General features: G+C 35.7%; 1 protein-coding gene across 1 annotated transcript in view; it reads left to right on the plus strand.

Annotated features, from left to right (window-relative positions):
- The window catches only part of ANKRD13C (ankyrin repeat domain 13C), a 101949-nt gene that overhangs the window by 43425 nt on the left and 45145 nt on the right, over positions 1 to 13379 (plus strand). Inside the window, exons 5-8 of the mRNA XM_017531948.2 lie at positions 227 to 269; positions 2554 to 2559; positions 7093 to 7159; positions 12570 to 12714. Of these exons, the coding sequence (XP_017387437.1) occupies positions 227 to 269; positions 2554 to 2559; positions 7093 to 7159; positions 12570 to 12714 (261 nt within the window). The remainder of the gene's footprint in view (positions 1 to 226; positions 270 to 2553; positions 2560 to 7092; positions 7160 to 12569; positions 12715 to 13379) is intronic.

The following is a 13379-nucleotide window of genomic DNA, read 5'->3' on the forward strand; positions in this document are numbered from 1 at the left end:
TTTTTTTGAAGAGAAGTTCTCACTGTTGCCCAGGCTGGAGTGCAGTGGTATGATCATAGCTTACTACAGACTCAGACTCCTGAGCTCAAGTAGTCCTCCCCAATCAGCCTTCTGAGTAGCTAGGACTACAGGCACATGCTATCACACCTGGCTAATTATTTTTATTTTTTGTAGAGATGGAATCTCACTTCGTTTTCTAGGCTGGTCTAAAACGCCTGGGCTCAAGGAATCCTTCTACCTCGGCCTCCCAAAGTACTGGGATTACAGAAGTGAGTCTGGCCAATTTTTTTTTCCCTTTGAGATGGAGTTTTGCTTCTGTTGCCCAGGCTGGTGTACAATGGCTCGATCTCGGCTCACTTCAACCTCCACCTCCTGGGTTCAAGCGATTCTCCTGCCTCAGGCTTCCAAATAGCTGGGATTACAGAAATGCACCACCATGCCCTGATAATTTTGTATTTTTAGTAGAGATGGGGCTTCTCCATGTTGGTCAGGCTGGTCTCTAACTCCCAACCTCAGGTGATCCACCTGCCTCTTCCTCCCAAAGTGCTGGGATTACAGGCATGAGCCACCATGACCAGCCCAATTTTAAGGTTGAAAATGGTATTTTTACTTTTAAAAATTTTGTTTTACAAAAAGCATTTAAAATTTAATAATAGAATGCAAGGAATTTTTAGAAAAGAAAATAATTATAAGATTATTGGACTACTGAATTTAAGGATATTTGAAATCTAGTACTTTGATCTCTGAATGTGGAGAATTTAGTTAACATTTTTTGTTTATTAATATTTTGTTGTCTTTCAATTATTTTGCCCGTGGCATACTTTATAACCACTTTCTTTATATACTATTTGGTTGAACACTGGTTCATGACTTATGAAAGATCCTAATTTTGCCCTAGATTTTTTGCAGTCGTTTTATTGTTTTTAAAGATTTTTTAAAAATATAATCTATAAGATTTGGACATAATGAGCTTATGTGTGTTTTTTTAAAAGCATCTAAATTAAAATTTTTTTCTTTTTCTTTTTTTTCTTTTTTTTTTTTTTTTTGAGGCAGAGTCTCACTCACTCTGTCGCCCAGGCACATATGTGTATTATACCAAATGAGGGACTTTGGACAAATAATTCAGTCAGTAGAATAGGAATTTTGAACTAGCAAATCTGTTTCTTTTCAGTTCTATATTCTGTGCCTCTATGGTTTTCTCTATACATTTAAAAACAAATTCTGGACTGTGAAATGGAAATTACTTACAGTACTTAGCCCCATCCAGTGGTGCTACTGCTCTTCCCAGGCAATTTGTAGTGGGATTTCCAGAGCAAGACTCTGTCTGGAAAAAAAAAAAAAAAAAGGTAATAGAAATTTCAGTTTTAGTCCTGGTCTATGGTGGGTCAATAAATGCAAGTTAATTTATAACATTACACCTGACATTTGTTAACCTTTAAGAAGTTATGATATTCTCACAATACACTTGGGTTTGCAAATTCAGTTTCAACTCATCAGTAAGAAAATAGGTTATACAATATACCATATAGCAGTAAAATGCCTAGGAAGTTACCAGATTTAAACTTTAATTAACAGTCATACTTGCTATTTCTTCTAATTCCTTTACATCTAATGATTTCTTCTGAAAAAATAAATGCAGCGATGAATCTGAAGCCCATTAACACTTATTTCTCTCGACCATATGAAAAAGTAGTAGTTTTCTACTGTCTTGAGAAGAATCTGGTCTCTTTTCAACAAGTAACAATTTTCTACAAACTATATTTTTGATAAACTGCCTTCTTTATTTGGAGCTTTTAGATACAACTCAGACTTTATATAAATTACAGCTTATGTAAATTTTAAACACTGATTTTATAACATGTATACATTTCTTAAAATTATATTATGCTTTTTAGTTAGCTTTGACTAATACAACGTATAATTTTTTTTTTTTTTTTTGAGATGGAGTTTCACTCTTGTTGCCCATGGTGGCGTGCAATGGCGTGATCTTGGCTCACTGCAACCTCTGCCTCGGAGGTTCAAGTGATTCTCCTGCTTCAGCCTCCCAAGTAGCTGGGATTATAGGCATGTGCCACCATGCCCAGCTAATTTTGTATTTTTAGTAGAGACAGAGTTTTTCCACGTTGGTCAGGCTGGTCTCGAGCTCCTGACCTCAGGTGATTTGCCCGCCTCAGCCTCCCAAAGTGCTGGGATTACAGGCGTGAACCACTGTGTCCAGCAATTTATAATTTAATACTAAAGTTATTTTCAGAATTTACTAAGATTTTAATCTATTCTTAATAGAATATTCACTGTAAAAGTTTTGAACATTATAGCAAATTATCAGATATTTTTATGTTTCCCTATTACCATTTCCCAGAAGTAACCACTGTTAATTCATATGAATACTTTCAAATGCTTTTCAGCGCTTACTAAAGTATTTGCATATATATCTCTGTACACACAACCACTCAGAATTAGGTTTTTTTCTCCGATAGGATCACACTATTATATCATTATGCAAGTGGACATATTTATAAATTTATTGAGAGGGAGTCTCACTCTATCACTCAGGCTGGAGTGCAGTCACTCGATCTCAGCTGACTGCAAACTCCACCTCCCGAGTTCAAGGGATCTCCCACCTCAGCCTTCCAAGTAGCTGGGACTACATGCGTGACACCACACCTGACTAATTTTTTATATTTTTAGTAGAGACCACATTTCACCATGTTGGCCAGGCTGGTCTCGAACCCCTGACCTCTGGTGATCCACCCATCTCAACCTCCCAAAGTGCCAAAATTACAGGCATGAGTTACCACGCCCAGCCATATTCAACCCATTGTAGGCATCTTACCATATTTCATGTCAAAGTACTTCATTAATTTTAATAGCTGCTATAGTACTTTATGACATGGGTGATTAAGGTTTTTCTAGTGTGTTTAATCCTTGCATAGAGAGTTTAAAATTCTAAATTTAATCAGTTTTTTCTCACATTGTTATAACTCTAGCTCATCAGGCTAGTTTCGGCTCTATGAAAGATTATGCAGTCTTGTTACCCTGATAGTCCCATCTTGCTTATGTGCCTTATATATCATTCAGTAGTTCTGGCTGGTGTCCTAGAACACATAGAAAAACAGGTTTATAGTAGCCTTGCGGAATTCCAAGTCAGATTGGTCTAAAGCCTGAATACTATCTTTTTTACCCCATTTTTCCCCACTTGTAGAGACCCCAATCTTCTTTGTGATCCTAAAGCGGGTTTTCCCTTGAGTACCTGGGCTCTTTAACTGATTCTCTTAGTAATCATTAGTGATTTGAATTCTAAAATAGTCAATGTATGTTGCTGAACAAAATATTATAAAATATTTAAAAAGTGATATTTTAATTAAACTAAAAGATATAAATATACACAATCACTTCTAAAATTGTGTATTTATATTTATAAACAATACATTATAAATGTTGCATAATAGAGTTCCTGAAGTAACCACTGAGACAGTTCTCCAAAGTATTCCTTCTTTGAGAACTTGGCTTTGATGCAGAAAGTCAGCACATCTGTTTCATGCTAATAAAGAATTTTATTGATTTAAAGTAACAACCCTTAGTACTTGAGGATTAGATGTCATGTGTAATTTTAAAACAAAACCTATTGGCTTATAGATAGCCTAGATCTTTTATTAGATTTTATGATCAAACTTTTTTTTAAAGTTTTGACATATTTCTTTCCCTTATCAAAACACATAATATTTTTTAAAAAGGCAAGCCAGAAATAAGGGGAAGCCAAGAAATATTGAAATCAGGGTGAGTTTACTTTTGAGATAGTAGAGTGCACTCTTTTTTATGCTATTAGTTATATTCAGACTTCAGAGAAAAGAGCCACAGACTTAGTAACAATTCTGAATGTAACTGATATATTCCAGCTGGGTGTGTAGATATAGAAAAACTTTGAATTGGAATCAGAAGTACTTGACCCTAAGTATTTGACATGGCAAATCACATATTTTATATTCTTTCTGAGCTTGTTTCTTCATTTTAAAAATGAGGATAATAGTAACTACCCCAACTGTTGCAAATTTTTTTGGTGTGTATGAAATAAAATAATTTTTTTGAAATTATTTTATATAATTTGTATATTATAAAGTGTCAAATAATTTTATAATATGATCACTACTTTAAATTTAGCATTATGCATATAGCACATTTTAACTAAAAAGCTAATTTTCTAGTCCAGTGAGATTTAAAAAAAATAAATAAATAAACTAATGTTCTATTTTTATTTATTGTTACCTACAGAATCAATCCATCCTGTATTTGAGACTGTGTATTACAGATGGAAAACATTAGGCTGAGAAATTCATCTGAAAATTGGGGAGTAGGCTGGGCATGGTGGCTCACGCCTGTAATCCCAGCACTTTGGGAGGCTGAGGCGGGCGGATCACCTAGGTCAGGAGTTCAAGATCAACCTGGCCAACATGGCGAAACCCCATCTCTACTAAAAATACAAAACTTAGGTAGGCGTGATGGAAGGCTTGTGTAATCCCAGCTACTCAGGAGGCTGAGGCAGGAGAATTGCTTGAACCCGAGGGCCAGAGTTTGCAGTGAGCCAAGACTGCGTGACTGCTCTCCAGCCTGGGTGATGGAGTGAGACTCTGTCTCAAAAAAAAAAAAAGAAAAAGAAAAGAAAGAAAGAAAATTGGGGAGTAAGTGGTAGCAAAATGAAAATTTAAATTTAAAAACTCTTCATTATCTGTTTAGTGAATTATGCTACTCTTGAAATACTGTGCTAAACTTAAATTATATTGAGGTAACTTAGGAAATAGGTTGGTTGTTTAATTTACATGGGGTAGAATAAAAGTTATTTTAGAATTGGAAAAATATAAATTGCTGTGTTTTGGAATGCATTAAAATCTATCAGAAATCTTTTTTGCTCAATAATTTTTCTTTTCTTTTTTTTCTTAAGTTTTTCTCTCAATCCCCAATTTGTTTTCTCTCTGCCTTCCCATCTTCCTTCTCTCCTGATTTTTAATACAAGTTTTGGTGTATGATATTAAATTCTGTTTTTGTAGGTTATTATAATTACTTAAAAGGATGTAATAAACTTGGCTGGGTATGGCTGTGGTGGCTTGTGCCTATAATCCTAGCACTTTGGGAGGCTGAGGTGGGAGGATTGCTTGAGGCCAGGAGTTCAAGACCAACCTGATTAATACAGAACCTGGCCAATATAGTGAGACCAAAGTAAATAAGTAATGAGATGTAATGAAGTTAAATTAACCTAAGTTGTAGTGCTATCTACTTCTAATCATCTTTGGTTCATGCTACACCAAATACTTAAGGATGGATCCCGGTTAATGAGCATGAAAGAAGAGCTTTGATCATTTATAGAATTACACTGTTATTGCTCTTCTCAATTTTTGTTTCAAAAAAGTTTTTTTTTGTTTTGTTTTTTTGTTTGTTTGTTTTTCAAAAGATAGGATTTTGCTGTGTCACCTAGGCTGGAGTGCAGTGGCATGATCATAGCCCACCTCAGCCTCCAACTCCTGGCCTCAAGTGATCCTTTTGCATCAGTCTCCTGAGTAGCTAGGACTACAAGTACCCGCTACCACACCTAATTTTTCCGTTTTTATTTTTGTAGGGACAGGGTCTTACTATGTTGCCCAGCCTGGCCTTAAACTCCTGGGCTCAAGCAGTCCTCCTGCCTTGGCCTCCCAAATGGCTACAGTTATAGCCAAACCGTGCCCAGCTGAGAAAGAAAAAATTTTATCAGAAGATTTCTTATATTCTTTCTCTAGGGCAACAATTAGTTGATATTCTCTCTGGACAGTGAACTTTTCTTATTTTTGCACAAAAACTTGGGAAACTGTCTTCAGTGCTGGAAGTCATTTTGGATTAAAATGGTTTCTAAGGATCTAAAGGAGTCATGAAGCATTAGGTACTTTTTTTTTTCACAGCACTTAAAATTTTTTTACATTTTATTTTAAAATTCTATTTATTTATTTATTTAGAGACTGGGTTATGAGACTGGCTAATTTTGGATGTTTGATAGAGATGAAGTTTTGCCATGTTGCCCAGGCTGGTCTTGAACTCCTGGGCTCAGGCGATTTATCTGCTTTGGCACTTTATCTCAAAGTGCTGGGGTTTCAGGTGTGTGCCACCTTATTGGGCCTGCATTAAGTATTTATTTTTAATGTTAATTAGAAAATGTTGATGCTTTGAAAAAGTTAACTAAGAAATTAGCCTTCAATTTTCTCTACAATCTTTGTTTCTAATTCAGGTTAACTTATCGCTGATTCTAAAAACACTCAATTTTTAAAGATATACCTACTGTATCTTACACACACACAGACACCCACACACTTATGTACACATGTACCTGTGATATGTCTTAGTTTCAAGATATATTGAAATTAAGACACATTTTGAGCTTCACATTTTTTTCATTTCTTTGTACATAGTAGTTTCTTATAGCCTGTTATGCAGCTTTATTTATCCATAGAATAACTCCTATCTCCCTCAAATAGATAATAAATAATAAAAAACTATCAGAATATGGCTTGTGGCATGTATATTAGCTATAGATAGCAACATTGGAATGTAGAAATCTGTAGATAAATACTATGAGTCCCATTTTACAGATTTTGAAACTCGGGTATATTGAGTCTAAGTAACCAAGGCACATATTTAGGATTCAAACTCAAATTTAACTGTCTCACTTCAAAAATGTCTCTCCTGCAATTTTTCCAAATTATATTTTAAAAATTAGATAAGGTTCAGGTCTATCTGGTTACCCATTCAGGAGGGTTTAGTTACCATAGGATATTGTTTTCTCATCTATAATATGCAGTTTGTACCCTAGTGGCATTATTATTGGCTCTGCTACCCTTGTTTGTGGGTGGGATGGGAGTATAATAAACTATACAGAAATTACAATTAAACAGTAGATATTTGAAGTTGCTCAAAATTGCTTTTTATAATTTTACATGAAAAAATACTATTTGAGAGGAAATTATTATAATTTGATAAATTAATAATGTGTCACATTACTCTTTTAATTTAAAAGTTTGTGAATATCTCAAAATTTAGGTAGTTATTTTTTACCTTTTGTTTTTAAAAATACAGTGCCTTTACTTTCCCGAATTCTGCCTTCCGATGCATGTAAAATATACAAACAAGGTATCAATATCAGGTAAGGTGATTTGATTTTTTTTCTCAGTGAAAGAAAGTGGAGATTTAGAGGAAGGTTTTTTTTCCCTGTAATCATAACTTACATGTGTTTTATGACTTTAAAATGCTGTAACAGATTCACAATATTTTATCTCACTTGAGACATGCAGATAAGAAACCAAAGACACAGAATTTTTTTTTTAATTACTTAGAGAACAAACTCAAAGTGGAAAAGACATAAAATCTTGACTAAAGGCAAAGATACTGTTCTTATTCAACTACAGACTATCTAGAAGCAAACAGTGAGGATCTTGGCATAATCTTAAGATTTACAGTGGTTACCTTCCTGATCCTGGATTTATTAAGGAATAAGGGACACATAAGGAAGATCCAATTCTTGCCTTTTTCTTTCGGATCTTTCATATCTTTCCCTCCCCTGTTTACTCATCTGTGCATCCATTCATCTGTTCATTCATTCATCTATCCATTCCAGTGAATACTTTGAGGATAATTTTAATTTCCTTCTATTCTGTTCCTTTTATAACTAAGATTGATGTTTGGATCTGAGGGAAAATACATCTATTTAACTTATATGAGAATTTTACTTTTATATTTCTTTATATCTTTTGCTTCATAATAATATAGCCATATTTATAAATTATCTACTTATAAACTATATATAATGCTAGTTAATATGCCAATTTATATATATGTATATATTGGTATATTTATAAATAGTATACATGTATGTATATAATTTTGTGTATGTATGTGTCTATATATCTTCAGAATATTAATTTGAATGTTTAAGGGTCTAGAACTAGAAATAACATGAAGAATTATCTCATATAAACTCTTCATTGAGAGATGAGAAAGCTCAGAGAAGTTCAGTGATTTTTTGACAAGAGCATTTTACAAATTAATGGCTGAACCAGAACTTCTGACTCCTTGTTCATTGTTCTTCTCGCCATGACATGAAGCAGAATTTTTAAAAAATCAACTATTTCTGAGAAATTTATTTAGTATTTTAAATTAGTGAAGTAATAACTTTTAAATTCTGGTATAATTATCCTTAAGCAATAGAATTTGGTTAAGGTAGATGTTTCTCTGTGTGTGTGTGTGTGTGTGTGTGTGTGTGTGTGTGTGTGTGTGTGTTTTAAATAATAGAAATGGGGTCTTACTCTACTGACCAGGCTGGTCTCGAACATCCAGGTTCGAGTGATTCTTCCACCTTGGCCTCCCAAAGTGCTGGGATTACAAGTGTAAGCCATCACACCTAGCCTGTTTTTTTTTGTTGTTTTTTTTTTTAAAAAAAACTCTTCAGGTGTTTCTACTTATAAAAGTGCTCCTGCGCCAGGCAAGGTGGCTCACGCCTGTAATCACAACACTCTGGGAAACCGAGATGGGCGGATCACAAGGTCAGGAGATAGAGACCATCCTGGCTAACGCAGTGAAACCCCGTCTCTATTTTAAAAAATTAAAAAAAAAAAAAGATAAAAATAAGAGAAAAGTGCTCCCGTATCTTAAATACATTGTCATTATAGAAAACTTGGAAAATACAGAAAAACAGAAGAAAAATTAAGTAGAAAGGATTTTTGATGTAGAATTAATTCAGCAGCCTTTTGTTAGCAATTATTATGGTTTCATTAATTTAGACATTTTTAACATAGGTACTTGCCAAAAATAGTAGGCAATTTTGGAGGACACTATTGTCTTCTCTGTGATATTTTAAAAAGTTAGTTTTAGGCTGGGTGTGGTGGCTCATGCCTGTAATCCCAGCACTCGGGGAGGCTGAGGCAGGTAGATCACTTGAGTTCAGGAATTTGAGACCAGCCAGGGCAACATCGCAAAACCTATCTTTCCAAAAAGTACTAAAAATTAGCTGGGCATGGTGACATGTGCCTATAGTCCCAGCTACCTGGGAGGCTGAGGTGGGAGAATCACCTGAGCCAAGGAAGTTGAGGCTGCAGTGAGCCGTAATCATGACACTGCACTTTAGCCTGGGCAACAGAGTAAGACCCTGTGTCAAAAAAAAAAAAAAAGTTTTTGTTCTTTTTGAGTCCTAGGTTTAGGCAAAAAGGAGTCTCTTTGAAAAAAATTGTTTCACATTTTATATGACTTTTTAAAGTAAATGTTATGGTACACATTATATAATAACTATAGGAAAGAAAACCAATAAGATTACAACACAACCTTGGCAATATGATGAAATCTTGTCTCTACAACAAATACAAAAAATTAGCTGGGCATGGTGGCACATGCCTGTAGTCCCAGCTACTCAGGAGACTGAGATGAGAGGATAACTTGAACCCAGGAGCTTGAGGCTGCAGTGAGCCAAGATCGTGCCACTATACTTAAACCTGGGTGACAGAGTGAGATCCTGTCACACACACACAAAAGTTAAAACAAGAACATGAGGGTAAAAGCCTGGGGGACAAAAATTGTGAGAGAGGTTGTAGGTTAAGGGGAAGTTACTATAAGATACTTAAACATGGGGCTTACTGGTAGCTGAAGATGAAGGACAGATGTGATAGGTTCTAAAGCTCTCATCAAGCAAGGCTTACTAGATTAATGGAGAGGATACCTTTTAGGATGTATGACAAAAGGCTTTTTGCCTAGGTGATAAGAATCTAAAGGAAAAAAATCTTTTAACATTAAATCAAGACTTCCTATTTTAAGTGTCATAAAACAATTTTTTAACACCATTTCAATAAAGCTAAATTTTAAAATATGTTCAAAGAGAATACTTTTTATCTTATGGCAGCCATGTAATCATTTGAAATCTCTTCTCTGGTATCAAAGAGAAGCTAATACTTTAGTAGAAATAGTAAAGTGTGAGAGTACTAGCAAAGATTTTGACCATAAATATAAATAATTAAGAGGTAATCTGTAATCATATTGAAAGTATATTTGTACACTTAGTCTTATTTCAGGGTTTTCTTGTCTTTTTTTTTCCTTTGTGGGGTGGGTGGTGGTGGTGGATTTTCTTCTCTTAAGGGAAGTCTTTAGCTCTTTTTTTCAGTGTTGGCATTTTTTCAGGCTTTCTTCTTAAAAAATAGCTTCTATTCAAATCTTCACATTTGTATAAAGAACTTCTTGTTCTTCATGGCTAATTACAAGGGAAAAATTAAAAATATTTAGGTTCATAGGCTTAAAGCCAAGGACTAGTGAGTACTTTAAAATGCCATCGTGATAATTATTTATGAGGCATGTGTGATGCCACTTAAAAGGTCATCTAATATATCAGGGATATACAGAAAATGTATTACCCTTTTTGTTGTAAATTGTTGAAACACAGATGAAATAAAAATAGGCTATATTAATTTATATGACTGGGAAACTTCTTTGACTAATTTTACATATTGTTAGATCTAAAATCTCAAAAGTCACCATGTCAGTCTGTCTTTGTCTTTCTTTCTCTGTCTTTTGTGCATCTCTTTACTCACCTTTTCATCCCCACTCCTGGCAACCCACTACCACTTTCACCAAGCAGGGAATGGAGGCAGAAGACTATTTTAGCCCATTTCTTCTTTTATGTGGAACATAATGTTCCCTGATCACTGAAGCTTGGAGCCCAAATAGTATACTTATATATAAAATGATCTGTTCTTTTTTGGAATTATCAGGAGCCCACATCTTATAGAGATAGGGGATGAGCCCCCTTAATACTGTTTTCTCTTAGGACACATGCTCAAGCAATGACAGGTCTTAATTAGTAATATAGCTGAATTCTATAATAAAAGTGGAATAAAAGCTGGAATTCAACTATAAAACAACAGATAGGGTCACCCTGCCCCCTCACTGTGTGAGAGTTGATGAGTTAGTTTTTTAGGGCTTCTTGATACCTTATACATAAGGCAACCATATTTCTCTCCTTGCTCTTGCTCACCCCGTTTTTCCGGCAGAATTATTAATAGTGTCATTTGCATTCTTAGATGTTATTAATTTTGATGATAAATTCTATGTAACCCTAGTTATTATTTTCTTTTTTTTTTTTTTTTCTGAGATAGAGTCTCACTCTGTTGCCAGCCTGGAGTGCAGTTGCACGATCTTGGCTCACTGCACCCTTCTCTTCCTGGGTTCAGGTGATTCCCATGTCTCAGCCTTGCGAGTAGCTGGGACTACAGGCGTATGCCACCATGTCCAGCTAATTTTTTGTATTTTAGTAGTGACGGGGTTTCACCATGTTGGTCAGAATAGTCTCGATCTCCTGACCTCATGATCTGCCCACCTCAACCTCCCCAAGTGCTGGGATTACAGGCTTGAGCCACTGCACCCAGCCCCCACCCCAGTTATTCTTTTCATGCAGCATGTGAGACATGTTTTATTTCCGTTTTTCCTCTATAGGGAAACCAAGAATAAAAACTCGCTTTGCCATGTTTGTGATGAGAACTGAAAAACCTGCAGAGTAATGAATTCTTACAGTTGTATTAGAAATTCAGTAGCCAGGGTGAATCTTTCAAGGAGCCTTAAAGGAGCTCCCTGGAGATGTGATCAGCATCACTTGACAGCTGGGCCAACTAGTTTCTTGGGCTTAGGACTGTGCATTTTGAGCAGCCAGTTAGCTAGGGTGATCCTGATTTATAAAGCCATGTGCAAGATTGAAGCACATCAGTGTACTTGTAAGCTTTTTATTTTCAGTATTTTTCCTAATTTCAGCAAGTAGTGCTTTGTGGAATATTGTTTGAGACCAGTGCATTAGGCTAGACCATGACAGGTCCAGGTTATCAAAGAGCATAGTAAACACAAATGTGTGAACCCATGAGTATTGATACAGAATGATCCGTAAGGTTTCCATGCTGTGGAGATGTTGGCTGGGGAAGAGAATACTAGTCCGAATCTGAGAAGTCAAACAGAAAGGCCTAGAATTTGTAGAAGCTTAAATGGTTTATCAAGTTGAAGGATAAAGCAAGATTTGGTATCAAATGGTTAGGCATAAAGTATGGGTGTATATCTCAATTCCAAGAATGTGGTCCATCCATTGCTGTCTGGTCTTAAATACTCTGCTGAGCTAGCGACATGGTCTTAAAGAGACAGAATGTCAGACAGGTCTGCGTTCCTTTCCTGTCCTTCTCTGTTCACTTTTATTGAGTAGCTAAAGTAAGGGAAATGGTAGGAAACAAGGGGACAGAAAGGGAAATACTCTAAATATGGGGGAACATTTTTTTTTCTTTCTGGTTAATGAAGTGTATGTGTGTATATATATATATGTGTATATTCAGAAAAGTGAAATATAGTTAAAATGGAGTATATCTTTAAATAGTCTTTTTTAATAGAATATTTTGAATATAGTTTTTATCTATAAATTTGACTTTGCAAAGTGGTATTAGCATCTTGGTTTGAGTTTAGAAGGAATAAAACTTATTTAATTATTAATGAAGTTTTATCAAAATTATATTTGTCAGAGTTTCTCATCTACCCATCTTTCACAGGCTTGACACAACTCTCATAGACTTTACTGACATGAAGTGCCAACGAGGGGATCTAAGCTTCATTTTCAATGGGGATGCAGCGCCCTCTGAATCTTTCGTAGTATTAGACAATGAACAAAAAGTTTATCAGCGAATACATCACGAGGTGAGCATGTTGTCTTACCAACATTCCTTTAAATCGTTGAACAAAAAAAGTCTAGGTTTTTAGCCAAAACCTCAGTATAATTTGTTTACAAGCATAAGATATAATTGAGATGGTTTGTTCCTAAAGCTATAGTTTCCTACCACTAGCTTTCTTTTCTTTTCCTTTGCCTTTTTTTTTTTTTGAGACTCGTTTCGCTCTGTCACCCAGGCTGGAGTGCAGTGGCAGGATCTATCACTACAACCTCACTTCCCAGGTCCAAGCAATTCTTCTGCATCAGCCTCCTAAGTAGCTGGGACTACAGGTGCCCGCCACCAAGCTCAGATAATTTTTGTATTTTTAGTAGAGGTGGAGTTTCACCACATTGGCCAGGTTGGTCTCGAACTCTGGACTTCAAATGATCCACCCACCTTGGTCTCCCGAAGAGCTGGGATTACAGGTGTGAGCCACTGTGCCTGGCCTATTTTCATTTTTTATATTTTTATCCTCTGGTCTCCATCTTGACCCGTTCATTGAGCCTGCTCAGAATTCAACAGAATATCTCATAGAAGGCCGGGCGCGGTGGCTCAAGCCTGTAATCCCAGCACTTTGGGAGGCCGAGGCGGGTGGATCACAAGGTCAAGAGATCGAGACCATCCTGGTCAACATGGTGAAACCCCGTCTCTACT

The sequence above is a fragment of the Cebus imitator genome, unplaced genomic scaffold (genome assembly GCF_001604975.1).
Source record: "Cebus imitator isolate Cc_AM_T3 unplaced genomic scaffold, Cebus_imitator-1.0 Scaffold3, whole genome shotgun sequence".
Lineage (NCBI taxonomy): Eukaryota > Metazoa > Chordata > Mammalia > Primates > Cebidae > Cebus > Cebus imitator.